Source organism: Panthera tigris, chromosome A1 (assembly GCF_018350195.1).
Source record: "Panthera tigris isolate Pti1 chromosome A1, P.tigris_Pti1_mat1.1, whole genome shotgun sequence".
NCBI classification, from domain to species: domain Eukaryota; kingdom Metazoa; phylum Chordata; class Mammalia; order Carnivora; family Felidae; genus Panthera; species Panthera tigris.
The window spans coordinates 200,844,605-200,871,923 of NC_056660.1; the positions used below are offsets into that span (position 1 = coordinate 200,844,605).

At 36.6% G+C, this 27,319-nt stretch overlaps 1 protein-coding gene across 1 annotated transcript in view; it reads right to left on the reverse strand.

The window, feature by feature from the left end:
* The window catches only part of PARP8 (poly(ADP-ribose) polymerase family member 8), a 175,591-nt gene that overhangs the window by 7,901 nt on the left and 140,371 nt on the right, over positions 1-27,319 (reverse strand). The window contains exons 16-26 of the mRNA XM_007076652.3: positions 21,860-21,952; positions 14,844-14,969; positions 13,508-13,573; positions 10,906-10,973; positions 9,116-9,164; positions 7,912-8,024; positions 7,604-7,676; positions 6,306-6,375; positions 5,683-5,756; positions 4,454-4,523; positions 3,523-3,607 (exon numbers count right to left, since the gene is read on the reverse strand). Of these exons, the coding sequence (XP_007076714.1) occupies positions 3,523-3,607; positions 4,454-4,523; positions 5,683-5,756; positions 6,306-6,375; positions 7,604-7,676; positions 7,912-8,024; positions 9,116-9,164; positions 10,906-10,973; positions 13,508-13,573; positions 14,844-14,969; positions 21,860-21,952 (887 nt within the window). The remainder of the gene's footprint in view (positions 1-3,522; positions 3,608-4,453; positions 4,524-5,682; positions 5,757-6,305; positions 6,376-7,603; positions 7,677-7,911; positions 8,025-9,115; positions 9,165-10,905; positions 10,974-13,507; positions 13,574-14,843; positions 14,970-21,859; positions 21,953-27,319) is intronic.

Genomic DNA, 27,319 nt, shown 5'->3' on the forward strand with positions numbered 1-27,319 from the left:
TTCACTTTGAAATTATCCAACAAAATTTTTTTGAACTTATTCTTTTTTTTCTAAGTGATGTCTTCCTTTAAATTTTACTTTCAAAATTTTTTTTGATGTAGCAGTCTGTTCCCTAAAATATCCCCACAATTCTTCCTTTACTCTGTGTTGTTGTTTACTTGTTGGAAAGAGTATGAATAGGATGTTAAATTAGTGTTTTATTATCTCCATTCTAGAAATCAGATTAGCATGGAAATTACTGAAATATTTTAGTAGTTTCACTTAATAATAGATAAAAAAGAAGGAACATTAATTTATATCCTACTATCAGGTCAGACTTCTGAATAAGGAATCAGATAATGTTAATAAAAAAAAACAAAATAAAATAATAAGAAAATAAGATTTTCTGTCTGATAACAGTATATTTGTGATAACTCACTTCTTTCTCCTCAATTTATCTTTTCCTAGATGTTACCACTCACTGGGGAGGCACATCACTCACAGAACTCTGTGATTATATCCTTTATAAAGAAGCTGATGGTTGTAATTAGAATGTACAATAATTAGTGAATGGATTCTCCTTTTGATGTGTTTGAATCTTATCAATTTTCCTTAATTAGTCCCTTCTTTCCTGAGGGTGCAGAGAAAAAGGATGAAATCACATTTGCATTTACAAAGAAATGAAAATAGGGGGCACCTGGGTGGCTCAGTGGGTTAAGTGTCTGACTTCAGCTCAGGTCATGATCTCACAGTCTGTGAGTTCGAACCCCACGTCGGGCTCTGTGCTGACAGCTCAGAGCCTGGAGCCTGCTTGAGATTCTGTGTCTCCCTCTCTCTCTGCTCCTCCTCCACTCATGCTCTCTCTCTCTCTCTCTCTCTCTCTCTCTCTGTCTCTATCTCTCAAAAAAATGAATAAACATTAAAAAAAATTATAAAGAAATTAAAATCATTATCTTAAGAGAATTTTTTTCTTTATACTATTTGTAAAGTATCCAAATATACTAGAAGAATTTTGTTCTCTTTTCTTCAGGTGGTCTTTCCTCAAATTTTTCTTCTAATACAGATATCCTTCTCTCCAGATACACACATAATACACACCCAACACATATATCCCTACAGATTTATTTTACACATAATTTATGTAAAATTTCAAAGAAATAATGCTAGAATGCATACTTAAATATCTAAAGTTGATTATTTGGCTCAATACATTTGACTTTTAGCAAGTTACTAAAAGGGATAAATTAACATCAGGCTAAGGAGAGGACTTTGGAGTTACTTTCTAAATCCTAAGGCCACTCAATGAAACAACTTCGGGACTGGATGTGTCTTTGGGAAAGCCAATCTTCTAACAGAAGATAACAGTCACGATGGTAAAGAAAGAAGAGGGGAGGGGCACCTAGGTGGCTCGGTGGGTTAAGCATCCCACTCTCGATTACGGCTCACGTCATGATCTCAGTTGTGAGACTGAGCCCTGAGTCGGGCTTCACACTGAGCATGGAGCCTGCTTTGGGATTCTCTCTCCCTCTCTCTCTGCCCCTCCCCTGCTCATGTGCACAGGCTCTCTCTTTCTCTCTCTCAAAAAAAAAAAAAAAAAAAAAAGAGGGAAAAAAAGTATTTAATGAGTGCCTTTCAATGGAGATCTGCATAGCACCAACTTTGTGCTCATAATAACCTTAAGCTAGCATGCAGATAGCTTCTCTAGGAACCTCCAGACCCACATGGCATCCTTGTCTACCTTGCATTCTGACCCAGGAGACTGATTTGTACGGACTCTCTCAGTATGCTCCCTGGCCCTCTACTTTCTGGTAGAGGAAATGGGGAGTCCCAGCAGGACCTTGGCAGGAGGACAAAGTCCAGGTTTCCCTTAGCTCCAGATCCACAAGGGCACCTCGGGCTATGTGTAGACTTTCAAAGCTGCTGAACTAGAAAGGGTTCTCCTGCCAGGTCTCATAATTGTTTCTTGTTCTTGTCCTTTTGGCCCTAAGTATATGTAGTAACAACAGCTGTGGTGTTACTAGATCCTGGTTACTACACTAGACCATGGTTCCCCTATAAACCACACCTTTTTAAGTAACTTACTTGTGGATGATAGAAATTATGGTATTTTGGGGGTGACCGGGTGGCTCAGTCGGTTAAGCGTCCGACTTCGGCTCAGGTCATGATCTCAGGGTTTGTGGGTTTGAGCCCCGTGTCAGGCTCTGTGCTGACAGCTCAAATCCTGGAGCCTGCTTCAGATTCTGTGTCTCCCTCTCTCTCTCTCTCTCTCTGATCCTCCCCTGCTCAGGCTCTGTCTCTCTCTTTCTCTCTCTCAAAAATAAATCCATATTATTATTAAAAAAAAAAAAAGAAATTACAGTATTTTTCATGGGCCACGGGTTTCCTGTTGGGATTCTGCCCCTTAAGGTAGATATATTGTGCTACCATATCTACTGATGATACTGTACTGTACCCACTGATGAAACTTAGGAAGGTTATGTAGCATGGTTAACATCATCTAACTGGTGAGCCTGGACACAAACTGTCTAACCAAAGCAGGCTTTTTCTACAACACTTATGGCTGCTTTGGCATTAAGAAAAAAAATCTATAGATATATATATGTCTCACAATACATAACTTATGTATTAATGTGTATCAAAAATACAGAAGATATATAAATACATAATATGTAAATCAGTATCATAAGAAAGTCAGTTTTCATATTATCCAAAAGAAAACCAGGCAGTTCATAAAATTTCCATTGTCACCTGTCCATTAGGTAAGAGATCAAATGCTGTAGGCATAGCATCCTACAGATACATTATACATCGAAGCAATCTTGCTGCAGTCATTTTGACATGGCTTATAAAGCGACCCAGTGCATTTTTCCATCTTCTGTTTAGAAGACTACATAAAAGTATAAAACAGATATGCTCAATTCTTCCCCGAGGGGTTTCCTGTGATTGGACCATGGATGAGGAAGAAACAGGTAGGGGAAGGGGTTGGGAGTCAAACAAAGATGGGTGAACATCAGACAGGTTTACTGGACTTATTATTTATTTAGGGCTGAAAACTAATGCTATTACATTTTCATACAGCTCTTTTGATACAGCTGTGTCAAAACTCCACATCAGTATGTCCTGCATCAACTTTTCATAAGGACAGGGCATTCTCATTATTGTTTTCTTCATTCCCAGTTATCGTATTTTTAAGTCCATAGATAAAGATATGTGTGTATGTGTGTGTATATCTATGTTACATCTATCTGTGTGTATGTATATATACACATATATACACATGTACATACATGCACACATAAATGGTTAAAGAGACAGGATGTTTTTCTTCAGTTCTTCTAAATTAACATTTAAATATCACTCTGTTTTTTAGAGCTCATTAAAATAAAACAAACATTAATATAATGAGAAATTAGCTGTCTATTATATATTGGCAGCTAAAATGACCAAAAAAAAAAAAAAAAGAAAAGAAAGAAAGAAATGTAGTCACTACTATCTCATTCATGGAGAAGACAGTAAGACACAAATGTGAACCTTTACACTTACACAAAGAAGAATCGTGTGCAGACATGATCAGTATTGGGGACGACCCATATCTCTCCATGTTTGTGCAGGTCAGGTGAGGTGATCACTGTAAGTGGAAGATAAAAGTAAAGAACTATTTTTTCTAAGTTACTATACACCTGGCTCTTAGAATCTAAAAGCAAAAAGAACATGCACAGACCAGCATATGAAAAATTGTTTAACCTAATTAGCTGTCAAAAATGTAGTAAAAACAATGAAATGTCATGTAACAATTTTATGTTTTAAACACCATCAGCGTAACAACAGGAAAGCAATCACTTGTGTATTATCAAAAGCAAACAGTCCTGACTCGGGAACTATGTGGAAAACAACTTGGTCTCCCATATAACTATCAAGGGTTGAAAACTTAAAAGGCAATTAAGAGTGGCTACTGAAAACTCTCAACACAAGGAAAAAATGCTTTTCTAGTCAAGGTCAGATTTTATAGCAAGAACAAAGAAAAGTGTATGATTTTCCAAATCGCCTATCGATTTTTCTATCCCAAGTTCAGAAGAAATGAATAATTTCAGAAGACCTATTTGGGTTCTCTTCTTGGTGCTTGGTTCATCTTTCCAATTTTCCATGGTATTATACATTCAAAAGCCAACTTAAAGAGGAAGGTGGCATATTAACACAAGAGATTAGTAATACTTGATCAGGAAAATATAATTACCATTCTGAGATATCTGCCAAGAATAAAATATAGCACTGTTTGAACTCTTGCCAGTGACACTTTGTTTTTCACCTTTAACGCTCTATATTGTACCTGTTTCCCATCTGTGCCCTTAGAGAAGGTCACGAGGAATAATGCTGTCACTAATGCATTATGAGCATTCTGTAAATATACTCAAATTCCTAAATACATATAACATAGAGAATTAATGCTACAAGGTTTGTAGAACTTTCAACGTACCTTCACATAAGGCGATGCATTTTAGGTTACGGCTTTGCAGGAATTGGGATTGTTGTCCTTTTTTCTGTGACTAAATTCCAAAAGAATTTAAAAATTAGACTGAAAATGGGGCAGTTGCTCAAGTGAAAAGAGAACTCATCATCGTTAAAAAATAATAGCCCCTGAGATAGCTCCAGATTAAAAAAAAAAGTGTAGGGGGGGGCTATCTAGACTAGCAGTAATATCCTTGAATTCTTTCTTAATGTCAAGCTATATTTGTTATATCATTTAATTTCTGTACATAATCATTATCAAATCACTCTCAAGATAAGTGAACTAAAAAGGCTAAATTAAAGTTTAACAGCATCACATCATAGAATTAGAACTCAAATTTATTTTCACTGGAAGCCTGGCATCCTTGTTTCAAGGGAAACAAAATTAAAATTGCATGGTCTTTTTAAACATTAAAATCAGTTATTCCAGATCATCTAACTAACCTAAAACCAACCCATTCTTACAGCACCATTAACTTAAGCTGCAGGCGTTTCAGAAAAATCTCATGTAGAAAATCTGTAGTTTGCTTTGTTTTTAGATACTAAGTTAGCTATCCTTTTTTTTTTTTTTTTTCAATTTAAAGTCACATTATTCATTAAGTAGATTTTTAATTGGTCCAGAATGGTTGTTTCCTCTGAAACAACAAGGGATCTGTGCTTGCTCTTTTCTCTGCCTGGAATGTTCTTCCTCTCATAGGGCTCATGGACTCACTGACTATAGGTCTCCACACAATAACCTGAGAAAGAGCACCCTTTCCTGACCAGCCCAGGGACAGTCACTCTGGTCCCATCTTCTATCTCACGGTATTAAACATCTCTGTTCCCTGATTTTTCTCCATTTTTCTCCACCACCTAGCATTCTATCTAAATCTATATTTAATTCATTCACAGCCATTCAACAGAATGTAAGCTCCCAAAGGAATTCTCTATTGTTTTGCGATCTATTTTTTATTATCACTATAGCCCAATGCTTAGCAGTCTCTAAAACATTACAGGAGAAGCTTAATAAATACTTGCTGAATGTTTACTGAATAAAGGCGCTCTGATTATTACACGTGAGGGTAAGTTTTGTTCCTTCATGCGTAATGACTATTTACAATGACTCTGAAGACTTAAAAAGCCAGACTTATTGATGTCCTGCTGGCTAATGAGGCTAACGTTCACTCATCACATCAGCCACTCGAGTCACTACAACACCTGTGATGTGCTGCTGCTTTTACTGCTTGAGGCCGGCTCGTCTTTGGCTGTCACCTTCTGCTTCTTGTTCATCCCTGAGGACACCAAGAAAAGAGTAATTCAGGAACAAAGCTGTATCATGCCCCTCAAATACAATCCCTTGACACTTTGCCTAAGATTTCATTGCATGGGGCACCAATGATCACGATGGGCTCCTGAAGAACCAGCTCCTGTGACTTGGGGTGGAAAGTCAGTGGGTTTAGAAGTCCTGACAGTGTTAGGAAGTAGAAAATACAGCTTTTTAAAAAAATTTGCATGGAAAATAGGGATAGGAAATTCTCTTGCTATATTTAGAAATCGATATAGTTACAAAATTCATAAATTGGTTTTAAGGGGCTCCTGGGTGGCTCATTCGGTAAGTGTCTGATTCTTGATTTTGGCTCAGGTCAGATCTCAAGGTTGGTGAGATCGAGACCCGTGTCAGTCTCTGCCACTGACAGCATGGAGCCTGCTTGGGATTCTTTCTCCCTCCCTCTCTCCCTGCCCCTTCCCTGCTCACCTGCATGCATGCACGCTCTCTCTCTCTCGAATTAAATAAATAAACTCAAAAAAATTTAAAAAGTAAAAATGAAGCACACGCTTACCTGAGTAACCAAAAGATATGCTTGACATTGGACTAAGATAGATTCCACTTCCATACATTGCACCGTGGAGCTAAAAGGGGAAGAAGGGGGAGAGAAAGTGGGCAGCCAACGGTTTCAAAGGTTAATACTTTACGTAAGAAAAATTAGTCTCATGTTGGAGCATAAATTCTTAGAAAATGATAAAGCTATTTCCTAAAGGACTCATTTGAAAATAGGACTACTAATATCTTTGTCCTCAAAATTCAGTGAGTTGATACATAAAAAGTGATGGCCAGAGAAAAAAAATCTTTAATTTTAGAGTTTTCCACCTGATCTATGACAAAGTCAGTGAATTATTACAAAGGAACGTTTTTACCCAAAATATTTGACTCCAAAATACTGAAAACAAACCAGACTGCATTATATATGGTGAGGGTTTTGATTAGGACTCACATGCTAGTATAGCCACAAAGGAGCCTATTGACATTTTCATTACCCAACACTGTAATCCCGTTCTTATCGCCTCTAACCTTGCAGGTTACAGTTTCATTAACTGAAACTCTTCCACTGTTCTAAGAAACTACTCAGAACAATTAAAATTCTCTCTCATTATCCCTGTCTTCTAGAACCCCTGTGCCCTATTTAGTATGAACTGAATACTAATCGAATAAGTGTGTGTTTATGGACGTTTACATTTAACTGTATCATCTCAACTGTCACAGAGCGTGAGATCTGGCACAGGTGATGGGATTGAGCGTCTCATTTCCTGACCTCTTTCCATCTTCAGATGAAAATCAGCTGAATGAGAGTGAGGTAGGGTATTGGAGATGAAGGGAATAAATAAAGATGAGCACTATACCCGCAACATCCCGCTAACTCCCAGTGCTGCCCCAGAGACGGTAAAGCAGGCAACAGATAGCGCTTTGGTATCCAATCTCCATTTTGCTAACTCTTAGCCCTACTTTTTCTTAACGTATTCACACTTGGGCAGTGCTCAAGAAATCTGTGTTGAATTAGCAACAGAATGCTTGTACGCTTTTACTTTCTGCATGATAATTTTTCTTCTACTTAAGCTCAAAGTGACTTTACTGTTTTCTCATAGGGAATTCAATTTCTTTTCCTTTCCATCCCTATATGATTTATAGGTCAATTCTGCTTCAGTTATTTTGTGAACATTACTTACGCCTTTTAAAAATCCTATGTAATTTTTTGAAGCCCGCTTGCTTACCCCTTTTCACATAAGAACAAAACACCAGGACTGCTTATTGAACTCTAACACAAAAGTATATATGGTCTTGGTAAAGCATCCAGAACCTTACCTGCAGTCTAGTATTAGAAGCAACGACCAGACCATTTCTCAGAATAGAGTGCCAGTTTTCAATATGTGAGCCACTAAAGCACAGAGGAGGGGAAGGACAAGGTAAAACCAAACATTAATAATCCTCTAAAGTAGCCATAGCATGATAAATCATGTACCTTCAGAAAGTCCTGAATTTCCAAGTCAAGTATCAGGCACTGGACTAGTCAGTGCTCACAGCCAACTACTACAAGTGAATGTTTTCCTCCCCACACATTTCTGGAAGACTGAGGTGAAGCTATATCCCCATCAGCGTTAAACCATACTCACTGAAATGCAAAGGTGCTTCCAAAGAGTTTTTTAGCAGCTCTAAAATTAGATTCTTTGGCTGGTGGACTGCTGAGAAGAAGGAACTGATGTGGAGTATGCATAAATTTCAGTTGCTGCCATTTAAAATAATGACAAATGAAAACATGTCAAAATTAACATAGAATCAGACTGATGACAATTTCAAATTTTACTGGCTTTAGAAATATCTAGATTCAAGCCATACGAATTTACACTAACAGGACCATTCATTAAAAAAAAAAAAACCTACATAAATGATAAATCATATGGAGTTGCTGATAGGAAGGGTAATTCTTTAGGCTAATGGAAAAGGAACAGGAGACAGACAATCCAAAGTCATTTATATTTAGCTTTGGAATACATTGTGTAATCGTGTCCAAGCAGATCTGCCTTCCTAATTATGTTTCTTTTTGAGACTTTTATTACTGAATTCCCTAAGTATCCACTAGCTATTCAACTGGGGAAATATCTGAGTTTGCTAAGCAGAAAAGAAAAGTTAGTTCAAGATTTTAAAACTGCAAAAATTACCATCGTCATGCTTTATTTGCATATGCTTATAAATCTGGAAATTGCCTACATTCACATAGAGTTTCCCCTTTGTTCATGGAAAGAAATTAAAACAGAATCTTTTGAATTAGTTGCCCGACAAATTTTCTAATTGCTGCCCTTTCACTTAGGAATGTATTTGTATAGGAATTCCATATAAAGGAATCTCGCAGTTTAGACATTCACAGACAGGAGAGCTGAGATTCTGGATACTGATCTCCTTAGGTAATGATCACAACTGAAATCAGTCCATTGGCTTTTCATTTATTTTGTAAGCATATTAAGCTGATAAGGCAGTATCTTTCTTGACAACAAGAAACTGACAATGATAAAAATAAAAACCACAATACCTTTCTCTGCTCAATCTCCAGATTCCTCCTATCACTTGCGGAATAACTAAATGATTTCATATTGACCCTTTTACTCACTTAAAAGTTCAGGGCAGCAGCCTGAATTTGAATTTGATTTCTTGGGAAAACCTAGAGCTTGTGCCCATATGGTCATTTCAAACTGAAGAATGAGGCCTAACCTGAGATTACTTCCATTTCCTGGAGAGGCTGCCTAAACATCACAGGGTCAGTTCTCCCAACTAGTCAGGACTGTTCCCATTTCTGTATGTATATGTGAAAAAACAACTTACCCTGTTAACTGGCAGTTTCACAATATGTGACCTATTACTTGAAATAACCCTGAAATTAATTAAAATAATCCATCAGTCACAAATACATGCCAAATATATTTAAAGTTTTCTTCTTTAGTTGGCAAGTGAATGGAACTAACGTTTGCTGTGACATTAACTAAACTGAGTGATCCTTGTACTTAGTTACATCAGTTTGCTTTGTTCCTAACACAACTGAAAGAGCTCATGTAACAAAAAAGATAATATTTTTTATCTGAGAACGCAGAAGTAGTTCCTTACACCCTAAAAGTGTGATCTTTAATCATCACCCCCCTCAGACATCAGCAAAATGAACATTTCTAAATATATTTTCACATGACGATCACGTAAATACAAAGATTAGAAGCTGATTCCTACAACCGCTTCTTTGGCTCTTCCCTACATTGTCTAATTAAGAATGAGTTTTTACGAGATCTTTTTCTTTCTTTAAATATTTGAGGATCTTTGTGCTGATATATACAGTGGTTTACACACAAGCTGTTATTCACCATATTTAGACACTGAGCTTGAAAAAAATTCAATTCAGGTATCTGAAAGAACTGATGATTTTATGCTTTTCAGTACAGAAAATAATAATAAGGAAAACTCTAAAACATTTTGGTAGATTTTCTTCTCCTTGAAAGATGCGTGATTAACAAACCGAAGAAAATGATCACAAATAAAAGTTGACAATCAGAGGCTGACTACAGGGGGTGGAAAAAAAAGATTCAATATTTGAGATTTTTACCTTCATTTTGAATATGACTTAATGTGAGAATTTGAAAAGTTAAAATGAAAACTATGTGTTATTCTACTCGATCCATCAGAATTTTAATAATAAGATAAAAAAAGGTACAAAGAAGAAAGACTTCCAAATCTAATTTTTAAAGTCTTATTAGAGTAAGTGCTCACTGTAAGATTCTAAGTGAAAGCTAAGTAATCAGACGCATTTTTTCTCCTTTGCTCATCTTTTCATTTTTTTAAAAATGTTGTAGCATAGAATCAATCTCATGCAAATCAATCTCTCATAATCTTCACATTTGTGTTACTGCATGATGGTCATGATGAATTCCAGTCTTTAAGTTTTTAGTGATTTCAAAGAGACTTGTACATAAAACCCTTGTAGGTATGGGGAGTAGATACTATTGTTTTCATCTTGCAAGTAAGAAACCGGAGGGCAAAGGGTTTTGTGGCAGGCATGGTAGGAGGGGAGCTCTCAAGCCACGCTCCTGTTCTCGCTCAGCCCTCCTAGGATCCCTGTGGGACTACGGCCTTGCCCCTCACCACGCTCACTCTGAGCAGGGCATCACCTGCAGCCGGCAAACAAAGAGCTCATCAAGTTTATGCTGTCCTTGTTAAGGGAGTGAACCGTACGAGACATACATTTTAGAAAGGTTTTCAGTAAGTGTTTGAAACAGTGAGTATTGTCACTCAGTCCTCACTTAACGAGACAATTAAATGAACCAAAACGGCTTCACCATTAGAATACAGCTAATCACATTTTTTAAAATAACGGACAAACTGCCATCAAATACACTGTATACCTGTGTAGCGCGTAGGACAGCATTTTCTTCCCCTTGTGATATACAAGTTTCAATTAAAGTGAGAGTCATTACGGACTCTGATTATAAAATCACCAGGCCTCACAGGCTTGCAGAACTGTAGCATTGCAGGCCTCGTAAAATGGGGCCCTCCCCCTCCCCCCTCCCCGCTTAAAGCAGGCAGTAGAAAACGATGCCGTTTTAATGAAGAGGAAAACTAAAATTGTATACCATTGCAGCAGGGGATGAGCAAGGGGGTCCTGTTTATCCATCTGCTTCTTGATTTCGAGATACGGTGCCTGAAAAAAAGTCATTATACTTCGTGATTTCTCTCATAAATTCCTTTCTTCCTTTTTGTTTTTCCTTTTTGCAACAGGAAAATCAGGTTGAACAGGTGTACCTAATCTAGTTAAACCCGGAAGCCCGTGGCTGTGAAGTGGTAACAAACAGCAACAATTTACCCTTCTTGTTCCCCCCACAAGGCCAGGTGAACTCGGAACTTCCACATAGCACGATGGACTTGCGCCAACATTTTGTTACCCAGAGAGGTTTCATCAAGCTTTAGCCTGGCTTCCTGGTACTAGGCCATGTCCCTAAAGGTGATCCCTGGCATCATGCTGAGTCTCTGTTCAAAGTAATATAATGCCGCCCAACCACAAGAGGTATCTTGTCCCAACCTACACTGCCAACCTTCCGGTAATTCTCTACTTATCCCCCTGCTGCAATTTTCCTGTTCCCCACAGCTTCCTAGTTTCACTACTCCACGAGCCCCTCTTGGTCCCTTGCTGTACTCACTTTAAAAACCTCAGTCACCTTGGTCCTACTCGGAGGTTACCTTGCTCAAGCTGCAAGTCTCTCTTTCCCACTCCAGTCCTCAAATAAAATCTATCTCGCCACCTTTAACAAGTGTCGGGTGCCATTTCTCTTCGAAAATGACTGTTTTTAACTTTTAACTAACATCAAAGCAAACCTTGTATCATAGCTACTACTCATGCTCCTATCCTAGGGTCCTGACTTAGGTCTAGAGCTTTACAGGAAAAAACTGGACAAAATTTACATAGGAAGAGCCCTTCTTTTGAAAGTATTTCCTGGAATTTACCCAGACAATTAACCTTTTCAGAGAACAAGAGGCAATCTGTCTGTGGCAATTTAGGTCTGTCTATAAGGTCAGTACATTCTAGAAAATAGGACGGTATTATGTTATATTTATTGGGAGAGGTTTAAAGATATGACGCAGTGAACCCTGACGGCAACCCTACGAAGCGCACACTGGAAGGCGATGCCACGTTGGTATTTACTATTTACCACCTTGACAGTGAAGAGGCTGAGGCATCGAGCAATTACGCAACTTGCCCAAGGTCACAGGCCACATCATCGATGAGTGGATTATACAACACACGCCTCTGACTTCCTAGGCTGACTCTTGATCGTCTCCACTGCCTTCTATTTAAAATAGCTTACACATGACCCAGAATAAAGGAAGCAAATTTTGGCAGAGAGCTGATCCCAGAGTCAGAATTTTGTAGCTATTTTTATCCAAGAATGATCCTGGTCTAGGGTATCGTATAAATACCCTATTACCACCAAAGTTTTTGGTAACACAAAAATGTTTACTGAACTTTGTGTAAGATATTGGAACAGGTCCTTTTTTCTCCCTAAATGGAAATGTGTTTTATTGTTTTCTTTGTCTTATACAAATAATAAATATTTGTTTGAAAAGGAATTCAGGTAACACAGAAAATTATGGACATAGAAAAACAACTAGAAAGCATGATGGCTTTTCAGCAAATACTATAACGGGTGAATTGAAGATCTCCTCATTTACCATCGTCAGACACACACTGTTTGTTGATGCCTATTTAACTACATGGAATAAATACTATCAAAAGAATGAAATCTCAAATTTGGGAATGTTACGATGTACTCTGGGAGCATATTTTCAAGTAGAGTAAGGGTGATGGTGGGGGAGAAGGGAGCAGTGACACAGAAGTTTTGTGGGCCTCAAGACTGAAGGAATCTAATACTCTTTCCCCAAAGATAGCAAATGACCCAGGGTAGTATTTATTGTAAGCCTCCAAGGCCTCCAGGGCAGTGCAAGCCTTGAAACCACCCTATGCAAACCAAACCCATAATGTGTGCTGATGTCAATTATGGATTATTAATTTCTACTTATAATAATGAGTTGTAAGCCTCTCTCCAAATCTTTGGCAGTGGAAAGGCCTCAATAATTCAACGGTATGTGCTTTTCCAAGAGCTGGACTACAGCCCAGTGATCTGTTAGACTTTCATAATAAGCCACAATCCTTGCTCATCAAACTTCACCAAAGGCTCTCTAATGACCAAAAACATAAACTCATGCTCTCTGGGAGTCTTGTGTCCTCTGAAGTTGTTCTGAGAATCTGTGTTCTTTCTAAAATATTTATGCACAATTTACACTTGATAGAATATTTGTTTTTATTTTGCCATTAAATATGTGTTAAAATTGCTACTGTTAATGAAAATTGACAGTCTAGGAAGATGGTACCAGATTTAACCTTTGCCTTAAGATATTCTGACACACTTCCATATGCTCAAACTCCTGCAGAGAGAATGAGGATTATAATTATGCAATTACCCTCCAAAAGTCACTGTGGTAGCCCACCAATACACTGGTGTAATTTAATTAAAACATCCTAATACAACACAATTTTAATCTGTAAATTATTTTAATTATACTCCCATCTAATAGAAAAGTCTACATTTCACTATACAGCCAATACTCTAAGACATTTGTAAAATATGATTTTACTCTAGCAAAACTGAACTGCATAAAACCATAAGGTGACATACTTACTTGTGTCATTTCTCTAATAGAAGTTATGCTATCCAGTGCTTTCATTACTCGATCATAGTTCTTCTTCTGTTTGAACAGAAAAAAAAAATAGTATTCACTATAAGCCTTTGCAAGTCTGCGCATTACTAGAGAAACATATTATTTCTGTATGTGGATTTTCCACCAGAGTCAATTTGAAAGCAATGTCTGTTGTGTACATAAAAGAGAAGACTTTAACAAGATGGTTTTGGAATGTAGGATATATAACTGAGTTAGAGAGAAGAAAAAAGAAAACAATGTCAATCCTACTTAAACAATACAATCCTATTTATGTATAAGTACATAAAATCATGTTTAGCCTGCAGGGGGAAAACTATAAATACAAAAAAGATATTGGGCTCCTGATTCTTACTTTCACTAAAAAAATTAAGCCATGATGTATAAAGTAAGCATAGAGTCCTTCTAAAATCCAAAATCCACTTTAAATATTACAAAATCATTTTGTTTTTATTTCCTTTTGATTGAAAGATTATTACCAAAAGAGTATGACTAGCAGGTGTATAAATGACACCACTTAACTGATGATTCATCTTCAAGCACACTGTGACTATGTGTACCGTTGTCACTTATGAAGGAAGGAAAGCTTTTCCAAGGACATTTTTTTATAGCCATTGTTTCTGGAAAATGATTTCAAGATGAACAGTGATAGAAACTAAGGCAATTTTAGCTCTCATGCAATTTGAAGATTTTGCTATTTTAGAAGGATTCCACCAAATCTCCACGAATATTTGTGAAATTGTTTTCTGAAGAAATGTTAGTTGATCACATGAATTAAACTTCCACTAACCTTCATATAACAGGGGAGGAAGGGGGGGAAGGCAAGGGATGAGGAAGCAAAAAATACAAAAGAAAAACAAGTCGGTCCTTTTACCCATGACCCTGAAAATGAGGTTACACTAAGCTAGAATCTCAAAAAATATAAAATGAAATTAATCGTATCAGCCATTACAAACCAGTTTATTATAGCTGTTTACCTGCCTTCCATGCAGATGGGATGTGTAAAGATCACAATTTGAGAGGATGAAATGGGTCTAGGTTCATAAAGATGAAGTTCTAAAAAATGATTTTAAGAGACGGAAAGACAGGGAAAGTAACAGGATATGGGAAAGACCGAAGGAGGCCGGAAACCAAGTTTGTGTTAGAAGAACCGTATTTACTAAATGGATCCAGAGTCCACAGCAGGTCAGGGATGTGCCTGCCAAGGGAGGGATTTAGATAGAAAGAGGAAAGCTAAGGAGATTAGAATTTCAGCTGCTGTTACCAGAAACGGGAGGGGCGCGCGAGGGTAAGTACTCACCCTGGGGTTGAAGGCCAGCATCTGAGGATCGTTAGGATCTACCACAGAAGGATATGGCTCGAAAATGACAACTTTTCTAGGAGATTCCAATGCAGACCTACACATGGACACTAGTAGATCTACCACCTTGAAATACATACATAAGATAGTTACCATCCTTTGGGTTTCATCAAGTGCTCTGCCATTGTTTCTTCCTGTCATGGTACCTAGCATAAGTTAATCAGGAAAGCCTCAGCACTGCTATCAACTTCTCAGATCTGTAACTTACGGCTTCAGATCAAGTTTGAACAAACTTGACCACTAACTTAAAATAGCTGACATGTGTTGGAGTGCCTGGGTGGCTCCATCTGTTAAGCACCCGACTCTTGATTTCAGCTCAGGTCATGATCTCATGGTTTGTGGGACTGAGCCCCATAATGGGCTCTGTGCTGTTAGCTTGGGATTCTCTCTCCTTCTCTCTCTCTCTGCCTCTCCCCTGCTCTATCCTTCCCTCTCAAAATAAATAAATAAACATGTAAATAAAATAAAATAAAATAAGTTGCTCCCAATTACGTCCTAATATCCCTTTGTCATGAACACATATTATGCTCTAACATTGTTCTAGGCTCTGTGCACAAGACAGACAGGTCCTTTCTCTCGTGGAATTTACACTCTAATGGAGAAGATGCATAATAAAACAAATCAGTTAAACAAATACATGTTTAAATACATTTCTGGTCATGTTGAATGCTGTAAAAATTAAGCAGGCATTAGAGACTAAGGCAATAGAGGGTGCTGTTTCTGAGTGGCTAGGAAGGTGTGATGTTTCAACAGAGACTAGAATAAAGATAGAGAGGGAGACCTAACTCTGGGGAGAAACCGTTCCGGGTGATGGAAACTGCAGATGCAGGAAATGAGTCTGACATGCTCTAAGAAGAGTGAAGCTCCTGACATCATCTTACTTCTTCCAGCTCTTTGCCTCAGGCCATTAATGACCTTCGTATGCTAAATATGATGGTTTTAGTCCTATGTTCTTCTATGGCCTTTTCACACAATTTACTAAGAGGCAGTGTTATTTAACAGTTAAGGGCAAGGCCCCCTCTCCAGTCCCCAAACCAATGAGCTTCTGGCCACGGAATTAAGAAAACAGATACTGTCTAAATAGAGACAGTGTGCCAGTGTGAAGACAGGGACATCATAAGGAAAGCAATGGGCTTAATCTTTATAGAGAAAAAATACTTCGAGAAAGTTTTTAAACAGGCATTTTAAAAATGCACACAAAGAGTAAAACAAATTTTGATTCTTGTGGTTAGTGAAAGGAGCACTGTGACCTAACAATGGCAGGGCTCACTCTGTTGTGTGTATACTCACAAAACACAGCCACCCAATCACAGCATCCAGAAATGCCAGGGACCTAAAATAATTAGCAACACTCAAACCATTCCACTGGGTATATGATCTATTAGTAATACTTCTCAAAGTACACAGACATACATACCCCCAAGACTCACTCAGAGAACAGTAGGACTGAAACTGTTAGTATGTTTTTAACACACTATTCTATTTATAGGTGTGTGTATACATAGGATTTCCAAGCAATAGATATAATAAAGACATAATAAAATCCTTTTTGTCTTCCATACCCACACTCACATTCCTTCTACCCCAGAGCGATGCACTTTAACCCAGATACAAATTGTTTTCAGCATTATCTGGTCTCCCAATAAAAGAAAAACAAGTAAAAACTCCTAAAAAAGAATAATCAGTAAAATAAAATAGCCTCTTCTGAAACTCTGGCAGTGGAGAGGGAATTGGCACTGTCTTATAAAAATTTTCGAGAATTACGTGACACGGTCTGCAACTGAAGCTTTATAAAAGTACACGCCCTTTGCATATAGGGTCAAATGATCTTTGACAAGGGTACTAAGACCACTCAATGGAAAAGGATACTTTTTTCTACAATGATGGTGGGAAAACTACATCCACAAAAAACTGGAGTGGACCCTTATACCATACATAAAAATTAACTCAAAATGTAATAAAGACCTAAACCTAAGACCTTAAACTATAAAATTCCCACAAGAAAACATAGGAGATAAGCTTCATGACACTGAACTTGGCAACGATTACTTGGATTGACAACAAAAGCAAATACAGACAAGTGGGTGTGCATCTAACTTAAAAACATTGGTGCATCAAAGGACACAATCAATAGAGTGAAACGGCATAGGATGGGAGAAAATATTTGCAAATAAGATATCCGAAAGGGGGTTAATATCCAGAATATATAAACAGTTCTTACAACTCAACAAGAAATCACATAATTTAAAAATAGGAAAAAACCCAGATAGACGTTTCATTAAAGAAGACATACAGATGGCCAACAAGCATATGAAAAGATGCTCAACATCACTAATCATCAGAAAAATGCAAATCAAAACCATAATGAGATATCACCTCACAACCATTAGGATGGCTACTATCAAACAAACAAAAAAACAAACAAACAAACCCAGAAAATAATAAGTGTTAAGCACATGAAGAAATTGGAGTCTTTGTGTGCTGCTGATGGAATTACAAAATGGTGCAGCCACCACGGAAAAGAGTATGGAGGCCTCTCAAGAAGTTAATAACAGAACTTCCATATGATCCTGCTGGCAGTGACAATCCCACTTCTGGATATATTTCTAAAATAATTCAAAGAAGGACTTTAAACACATTTGCATATGCATGCTCACAGCAGCATTATTCATAATAGCCAAGAGATGGAAGCAATCAAAATGTCCATTGACAGTTGAATGTATAAACAAAATGTGGAATATACATACAGGAAATATTATTCAGCCTAAAAGAAGAAAATTCTGTCACATACTACAGCATGGGTGAACCTTGAGGATATTATGTTAAGTGAAATTACAAAAAGACAAATATTTTAAGATCCACTTATGAGGTATTTAAAGTAGTCAAATTCATAGAGACAGAAAGTAGAATGGTGGTTACCAGGGTTGGACGAAGGGGGTTTACATAAGGGGAGTTGTTTTAATGGATATAGTTTCGAGTTCTGCAAGATGAAAAAGTTATGGAAATCGGTTTCACAACAAGTTGAATATACTTAACGCTACTGAACTGTATGCTTAAAAAATGGTTATGATAGTAAATTTTATGTTATGTGTTTTTTACCACAAGAATAAAGATACAGATACAATAATTAATAACCTGAACAATGTTCCTTCTTTCAATCAAATATTTATTAAACATCTTGTGCTGAAAGCTTCAAAACAATCAAAACTACCAAAAGTTATATGCATTCTTTTGCCAATAATTTCACCAGTGGAGTCAAGCAAACTCTAATGAAATAATGGATGTCGGGGTAGAGAATTTAATTAGAATTATTTCTGTTAATATATGTCCTAAGCTAACTTCAAAGAAATAGCATAACTACCATAGCAAAATCACATGCGGTCTACCAAAGCCTCCTACTCCTGGCTTCCTGGGTATAGAGCTATTGACTGGGGGCAGTTGCTCTGCGTGGGACATTTCTGCCCCTTTTGTCCAGGTCAGGCTGTATGATTAGCTTCAATCACCTCAATCAATGGACTGGCAGCGGGAAGGGGTGGAGCTGAAGAAGCAACAGGTGCACCTTCTCAACTTTTCTCTCCACTCTACTATCGGACAGGTACTTTAGACAGCAGAGCAGACGGTCCAGTTCCCTCAATCATCACACAGAAAGCTGCCTAACAAACATTCTAATTGGGCAGCAGCGTAAGCCAGAAATAAAAATGTCTATCATCCTAAACCACTGTAATTTTATGATTTATCTGTTGCAGAAGTTAGCATTCAGAATTTTTGAACAAGGAAAGGTTTGTATAACACTGGATTTGTATTCGTCTGCATGTGTTAATTTTTCAATGAAGGAAAGTGTCTACTTTAAAAAATAAACATTAACAAATGACTATGATTTCTTCTACCACAAATCATGTATTTCCCCACTCTCAGCATTTAAAATGAGAGATTCTTAATAGGACCTCAGCACATATGGTGAGTGGCGTAGCCATCAGGTTACACACATCTTTCCTCTTAGCCCAAATAATATAATTGAAGAGGCAATCTGGAGGCTAAGATACTTAGGATAGAGAAATACAGAATTCAGGCAATGGGAATTAGGCCATTTGTTGAGTGAACAGAGGTCTGTGGGCTTACAGAATCACATGCTGCCACAGGACATTACATACAACCCAGCTGGCAGAGCAAGACTCTGCACCCTCCCCCGCAGGTAAAGGCGGCCTAGGAGCACTTGCAAATGAGAAAGTTCAAGTCCAGGTGAGCAAGAAAGGCATGTACAGGAGTGGCCTACGGATATATAACGTATTCTGTAAAAGAGGCGTATTGAAAATTGAAGATCGATGGCCTTCAAACATTTCATATGGATTTCTTTTTTCTTAATCATTTATATGAGATCCCAACACACACACACAAAATGGAGCTGTTTTTGTTGAAACAGTATTTGAGTGTTTGGAATCCTAGCTGCTGAAACACACTCCTTCCAGGATAGCCTCCTTCAGTGTCCCCCTAAGGAATGTTCTTGCAGCCTCATAGAACCATTTAAAATGTAGGCGCCAACTGATGCAGCAGGACTACTGAGATATACTAGAAAGAGAATCTGTTTCCACCTAATCTTTGGAATTATAAACAGAATATTGGGTACTTGCTTTAAAGTAGCGAAAAGAATATTCCACTTTGGAGTAGAACCACTAAGTTGACACGGCCGAGTAATTGTGTTTTATAACTATCATGTATATCCAAAATTAATCTCTCTTTAGCAAACATTATTTCTTGAGATGTATGTATAATAAGGGGGGGAAAGCACCTAATCTAATATTTTATCAGCCTAGCCTACTTGCTGGCATGATGTTAATTTTCTTTCTAATCCATTATTTCTTATTTCCAGGCTTTAAATCCTTCCCTTTTCAAATGGTCTGAGGGACAATTTACATCCACTAAAATGCACAAATGTTAATTTTACCACTCAAATAATTTTATATACATACATACATACATATACTTATTATATATATACATATATAAATACACACACACATGCACACACACTATTCATGTAAAATACATGTATGTATATTCACAAACACACACACACACCTGTGTAAAGCTTAATCATCTTTACCTAGCTATAAATAGCATATAGTAAACTATCTTTTCTTTGAGCAATATTAGTTCCAGTTGGTAAGAAAAACTTTCACATTAAAAAAAATAATAAGGAAAGAAAAAAGACCCACATGGTCAGACACATTCAAGAAACCCTTAAAGTAGTGGCTACTCATTTTCTTAGTTTCCGTTTTTCTGAGAGCCTTTAATATGCAAATATGTGCATTTTGGGTGTAGGGGCAATATCAATCTGTATTTCTGAAATTTAATCATGGAATCTTTTTTGCCACATGACATACAATCACTGTTATACTGGTTGTATTTTTATTTCTCATTTGTAACTCATTACATCACAACTGTTTTCCTTAATATTTCCTCAGGTGGATATATCTCAGTTTAGTTAATCAGTGAAATAATCAGGTTAACAGAATGTACGTAAATCCATGAGGCCTGCGCTATCCATATTTACCGTTGTACCTCCATCTGGTGCAATGCCTGTTACATAGCAGGCGTTCAGTACTTGTTGAAAGAATGTCTGTTATATGATCATTTGTTCCCACTCATCTTTGCAAATTTTAAAAATGACAGATTGGCAATTCTTTTCACATTTAGTTTCCTGTTGATTTCAAATACAGCTGAATATTTTCTTATGTTTCTTTACTAACTATAGGCCCATATTTGTGAATCGTGCGTTCATTTCCTCTAATAATCCGTTATGATCTTCATGGTTTTCTATTTTTATGTGCTTTTATACATTTATGTTTGAGGGAAAATAAACTTTTTCATAATTATCTCTTAATGTTCACTATTCTTTCAAGTAGAAAACGTGAAATATGTATGGACTCGATGCTGGTGTTTTCCTTTATGCTTTCCTGAAACGGCATAAACGAATAAACCTGACACACTGTTTACTCTCCTCTAGTATGTATACGGTATTTTCAAACAAAACTCTTCAGGCCATTGGGAATTTGTTTCTACCAACAGTGTAAAGAGCTAATCTGTTCCCCCCACCCCACATTACAGGCCATTTGTTCCCACTTACTAAATCATTTTTACTTTACAACTTTATATGATGCCTTCTTTAAAGTATATTAAGTATATCTTTAACAAGATCTGTTTTGGGGATCATTTGACATTCTATTCTTTGCCAGTACTGTATTTTTTTTTAAATATAAGATTGCATAATATTTTTTTGTATGTGCTTGGTCTAGCCTCCCTTAATTAACATTCATATTTTTTTTTATGTTTTGTCTGATTTTTTTTTCTTATAGATTTATTAGAAAGTTAGGTTCCATGAATAAATTTTAAAAATCAATTGAAATTTTGATAGAATTGCAACAAGTAAATTCTATCATCTTTATAATATTTTTTTCCTTCTGGAAACATGGAATGCTTCTCTACTTCCAAGTTGTTTCATTTTTTTTTTATATTTATTTGCCTTCCTATGTCGTAAACACTGCTATTGTAAAATTGGATGCTTTTTCTTATATGTTCTGCCCTTTATCTTTTCACCTAAGTTTCAGGAATAAATTAGATTCCATTTTATGGTACCATAACTTTACAAATAAATTTTACAGAATACATGTGCAAGTGTTTCGATATTTCAACTTCACCGTGAAAGAATCACAATTATTTTTTAAACAACAGAATGTGGGTTTAATTTCTTCCCTTGGCAATGGCAAAATGACAAAACACTCACTAGATAAAGATAGCAAAATCGAATTTCTATCTATTAAAAAAAAAATCAAATGCGGGTTGTTTTTTAATCTAACGTCAAACTATCAAATATTTGTCCAAAAGACTGAAGGAAACTAGTAGGTCAGAACAAGTTTTTCAAATCAGAGTAAGGAATAATTAGTATTGTGTGTTACTACCTGAGCTCCAGTTGCTATCTCATCAGCAGCTTCATTCATTACTCCCAGGGTTTGAAAAGCAAATACACAAAGCTCTCGTTCACACACAGTGGGCTACAAAAGAAAGGGGAATGAGTTACACCACTGTTTTCCATTGCCCAATTCCTAAATTAAATTTATGGCATTCCATGTAATAAATAATGCAAAAGTTTCAGAATGTTAAAAAGAAAGGAATCCTACGAGTTGGTTTAATACATTTCTAAATTTAGGTAACAATTGGTAAATAATCACCTAGTGATACAGAGTCACCAATATAAGAAATCCATTTCAAATAGTTGTAGGCACTTGCACTCAGAACTTTTTAGCAGTAGATGGAAAATACATCTCTCCTGCTTAATACACATTTGCATCTGAGATGTATAAAAAAAGGCAGACACCTAAGCTGGTGATATCCTAAAAAAATGAGGTTAAACCGAACAGCTATGTAAAACAAATATACAGAGAAGAATTCCACTTTTCCCTAGGTAGTTTTCTTTGGAAGAAATAAGCATGACTCTGCTTACTTGTTACCCAGCTCTTGAAAGATTGGTTTTGGTGCAAAGACTTGTGACTTCAATAACCTCCTGAAGTCAACAGCACTGAAATATACACTCTGCAATTGCTTTGGAAAAGTTCTCATCTTTCAAATCTAATATAGTGTCATCTGTTTGATTTATCTTATCTCCCGAGTTACATTGCATTAGGTAGCTGATGAAGCCTAACGATACAATCCATGGTGCCGCTGCCTAGCAGACAAAAGGCATTTGTTAGTGCCACTGCTTCTAAGCTCACTCATTTCTGAGGACCACTTGGTCTAGTGCTTATCCAGTGGGAAGTATGGTCCTTTGTGGTCCACCCTTTATATTCAAAAAGGGCCCAAGTGGTGGCTTTGTGTACATAAGCATGACCAATCACAAACATTTCTGGTTGACGTTCCCCAAAGAATTTTAGGGAAAAAGGAACTGATATATTTCCTTCGTCCTCCTTAAAAGTGCAGTTTGATTACATTTCAGAAACAGCAGGAAAAACTACCTATGAGAGCAAATTAATTGGAGAAAGTTCTTCATCCATACTCAAGCTATATACACACTGCTATACATAGATGGATATACTTAGAGCAGACTGTTCAATTTCCGCAATTTTTTGTCTACTTAAGTGTTTAACCTATTTTTTATCTTCTATTTTTTTGTGTGTTTATCTATGTGTATGTATGTCTCACACTCAATTTTTCCCAGAGACATTGGATTGTCTAGGAGCATGATATGGTCTGAAACAGTAACAGAAACTACTGATTGTACATTTAGTGTAGTGCCAAACACTATACTGATGTTGAGGATAGTGGAACAGTATACCACCGAGGGTCCAGGGGGAAGATAAAACTGTGGCAATCATAAAGAGCCCTAGGAATTTATTCATGTAACAGCTACCCAACAGTGTTCTCTGAGGAAGTAGACAGGGACACAGATGGTGTTTTTAATACTACTCTTGTCAAATAACCATACATTTTTATGAATAAAATCCATCAATCCCAAAGCTAAAAATAGGATAAAGCTTATTTAGTGTATATGAGTAACAATTGGCTTTATTTTGTCGTTTGAACTTTTGGTAATCAATTACACTTACTTTGTGATCATCCAAATATGTATGTATGTATGAATGTATGTATGTATGCATGTACATGTGTATTCACACACAGATTCCAGGAAATGTTTTAAAACAAAAGAAACTACCTTTTTCAGTACCTGATTATTGCTTGAAACAACAGAAATAAAGATGAAAGAAAATACTTCGTCCTATATTAGATTGGATAGATAAATTTTTATAATTTTAACTTAGGAAAAATTTCAAAGACTTAAGGAAAAAATATAATAGTTATTGTTACATATCTCTATCAGCCCACTCTGTCCCCAATCCTAGAGATTCATGCGCCACCCTGGTTTGTGTCTCAAATAATTTTCACCAGTTCCACCCCCGATCTCTTATTTTTTTTTATCTTGGGTAACATATAAACATTTCAATGCTGTCTTTTGCATTTCCTTTTCATCCCCCTCCCAGACATGATTATATCCAAATCTCCTAATCACGTGGACTTACCAATGGACCCATTACTTTAAATAATAAACCTACAATCCTAATGATAAAGCTATGGCTTGAGTACTTTATGGACACTTTTTTTCCCTTCTTGCATCTTTTTGATTAAAATGTATAAAGCTGATTTATAGGAATATCCTGTTTCTGCAACTGTCTGAAGAAGGAAATCACGTACCCTGGAAAATTTGGGGGGAAAAAAGAAATTTTGCTACCATACTAAAAAATTAAAACTGCACATTATATTCTTACAAAAATAATTTGATCTTCCCTTTTTGTAAAATGGCAAATATAGAGGTAGTAATATGGTGATTAACATATATATAGGTTAACACTGACCTAAGTAAACACTAGTGAATCGTTAAACTAACACTTCTGTATTTATTACTCATTTTACTAGAAAGTTCAAGACAGTATTTGAGACATAAATCAGGTTCGTTTTGAGATAAACATTTACAAACTAGGTTTTGTAAGCCTTTGACTTTCCCTTCTCCCATGTTTATCCACATTTTATTTGAGAAGTTCAAAATGTCAACACAACACAGCACCCTAAAAGAAAGTTCTCAAGTCATATTAATAAATCAAGATTAGACATCTCCTTGCTCACAGAAAGGATATCTTATTCAAGAAAGAGAAACCAAATCATTCTTCCCTATTGAAACATAAGATTTATATAGTGGATTAGCGATCTTTCACGTTAGCTGACTCTCAGCTAATCCCCTGCCCCCAACAAATTCTATTACTATACTATTTACACAAAAAACTCTAGCATTAATGAAAAATAGAACATAGTTGGGGCATCTGGCTGGCTCAGTCGGTAGAGGATGCAACTCTTGATCTCGAAGTTGTGCGTTCAAGCCCCACACTGAGTTTAGAGATTACTTAAATGAATGAATGAATGAATGAATGAATAAATAAGCCCCCAAATTTACAAAAATATATTTAAAAAAATAGAACATGATCCTTTAATAGCTATTACTACACATACACTTTAATACAAAGTGTATAAGCCTAAACATAACCAAACGTGTACAACATTTATGAGTTTATTTTTGAGTTTACAATCAATAAGTTTCCATTTGCAAAATATTACCTATTCTTCATGTTATTATATTGCCCTCCAGCAGTTAGTTCTTATAATTTAAACTATAAAACCATGCCAAGTCCTTCTTGCCATTGCACATACATAATTTTTTTTGCAATATAATATTCATTACACACCATTTAAACACATGGAGAACTTTATGTGTCCCTGAGATTTATTTTAGAAGTTTTTTAACATACATTTTAAATTTTGTTTGAATCAAAACAATTTAAATGTGAGCAGTGAAAACATATTTCAAGAATGGTTAAGCCCTAAAGAATATTTTAGAACCTAACTGCATTGTAGAAACTTTGTGTTTTCAATGAATTTAAATCACTTCCCACTGAAAATAGAAATGATAAACCTCAAGAGAATCTAGCTACGTATTTATACTTGGCATGGTGTTGGTGAGTGGTTTGCAAACCCTTTTTTGCCATCCTCTTTTTGTTTAAACAAAGTTTTTCATGTAAGCCCGATATACAGAACAGTAACCAGAAACTGGTTACTATTCCAGTTGAGGCACATGTGCACAGTTCAGTTTTCCTATCTGTAAACGGGGATTTAAAAAAAAAAAAAAATCACACCTAGCGCATCAAGTAGAGCAGAGGACCGAGAAAGAGAACCAAGTAAGATAAGGTTCATAAACTCCCCCTGAGGTATACAGAGCTGTTTCACTATTAACAGCATTAGGGAACTTGGATAAGCCATGTCTTCTGTGTGTTGTAACCCAGTGTGTGTACAAAAATAGGTTTTTAATGAAAATTTTCATTGAGGCTTATTATGAAGTAGTGTTTTTATTTTTATATCCATAGTTTATCCAAACCCTTAACTTATTGTTAAAACTGTTCTTGCTAAAAAAGAAATGAGCAGCGCAAATAAAAATTCAAAATTAAAAAACTAGTATTGAACACATATGAGAATAATGAAGAATATCTACTGGAAACTCAAAACCTACAAGCCTTCAGCTCTTTGTATTTCTGACTTTTATAGTTTATGCTTCAGGTTCTTTTCGTGGTTTGGAAGAGAGACACATTCCAAGGCGGGGTGGGGGGCTGGGGGGGGGAGGTACTGTCCATTAAGAAAGACAGGAATCCCACAGAGATCAAGACAGATTTATAGTAAGATAGGCCCATGCATGTTTAAGCTTCTCCACTGTCTCATATAACTTAAGTTGTTGTTTGAGCTTTAAAATCAATTTCTTCTACTCAATTTGGATGTTAAAAAAAATCATATTTCTGAATTAAAGGTTTTTTTTTGGTATAATTGTTATTTATCTTAGGTTGTATTTCAAAACTTGAAATCTTATTTCTGAGACATGGAGCGGGGGATGGGAGGATGGGGTGAGGAGGGAACAGGATGTGCTTTTTCATTCATTCTGAAAATAAGAACTTAAGCTACAAACATTTGTCTAAGGTCCACAGCAAGGCTGGATACACAAAAGTACAGATTGTCGGGTTTCTCAGCTGACTTTGCTTTAATAGGATTGGGCGTTGTTCTTGAATAATGAAGCAGGATCTCGGGCCTAATCAGTCCATCCAGAGCAAGCAATGTGGAACGTTTTCACATGACAGGAGAAGAGAATGAGATCCTACTTTTCATATCCCATGTTGATCAGGGAAATGGGAAAGTCTAGTAGCAGGGACACACACAATGATTGCCAAGTACCAGTGATAAAAACTTCTAACTGTAGGAACACTAACCCACACAACCACGTACGTGGTTTTCTCCCACCGGGTTCAGCAGCCCTTATGCAGGGTTCAAAGAAGACCAACAGTTGCACTGATTCATGGTGTTCAGAGTGAGTATAACAAAAAGACAAGGGCACTGGGAAGTTACAGGCTGATAAAACACTGGTGAGTCTGGCAGTAAGTTCTTGTTTTCGCATTTTCCAAAACCTCTTGATGAAGTGTTTTTAAAGCATTTTAAAGCATCTCCCAGTTTGCTGCATTAACATTCTAATTGATTTCAAAATGTAGAGAACCAATGATTTGGTTTGGGTTGGGTTTTCTGATCATAATCCAATCTGCTTTGTCAAATGGAAAAACCCAGGAAAATCTAGGACCATCCTTGTGATGTTAATATGAATTTTAAGCAGATTCAAAGTATTACAAGTCAGGTCTCATGCCTGGGAGTGATATTTATAACCTTCGTGAACAAAAGCGTTAAGTGGAGCCTTGTGGTATTTCTAAATAAGTAAACAGTGTAGTTACCTGTGTTGCAGAAGGTAGGACATGCTTACCCCGACCTCTGAGTAAAGTGACAGAATAGTA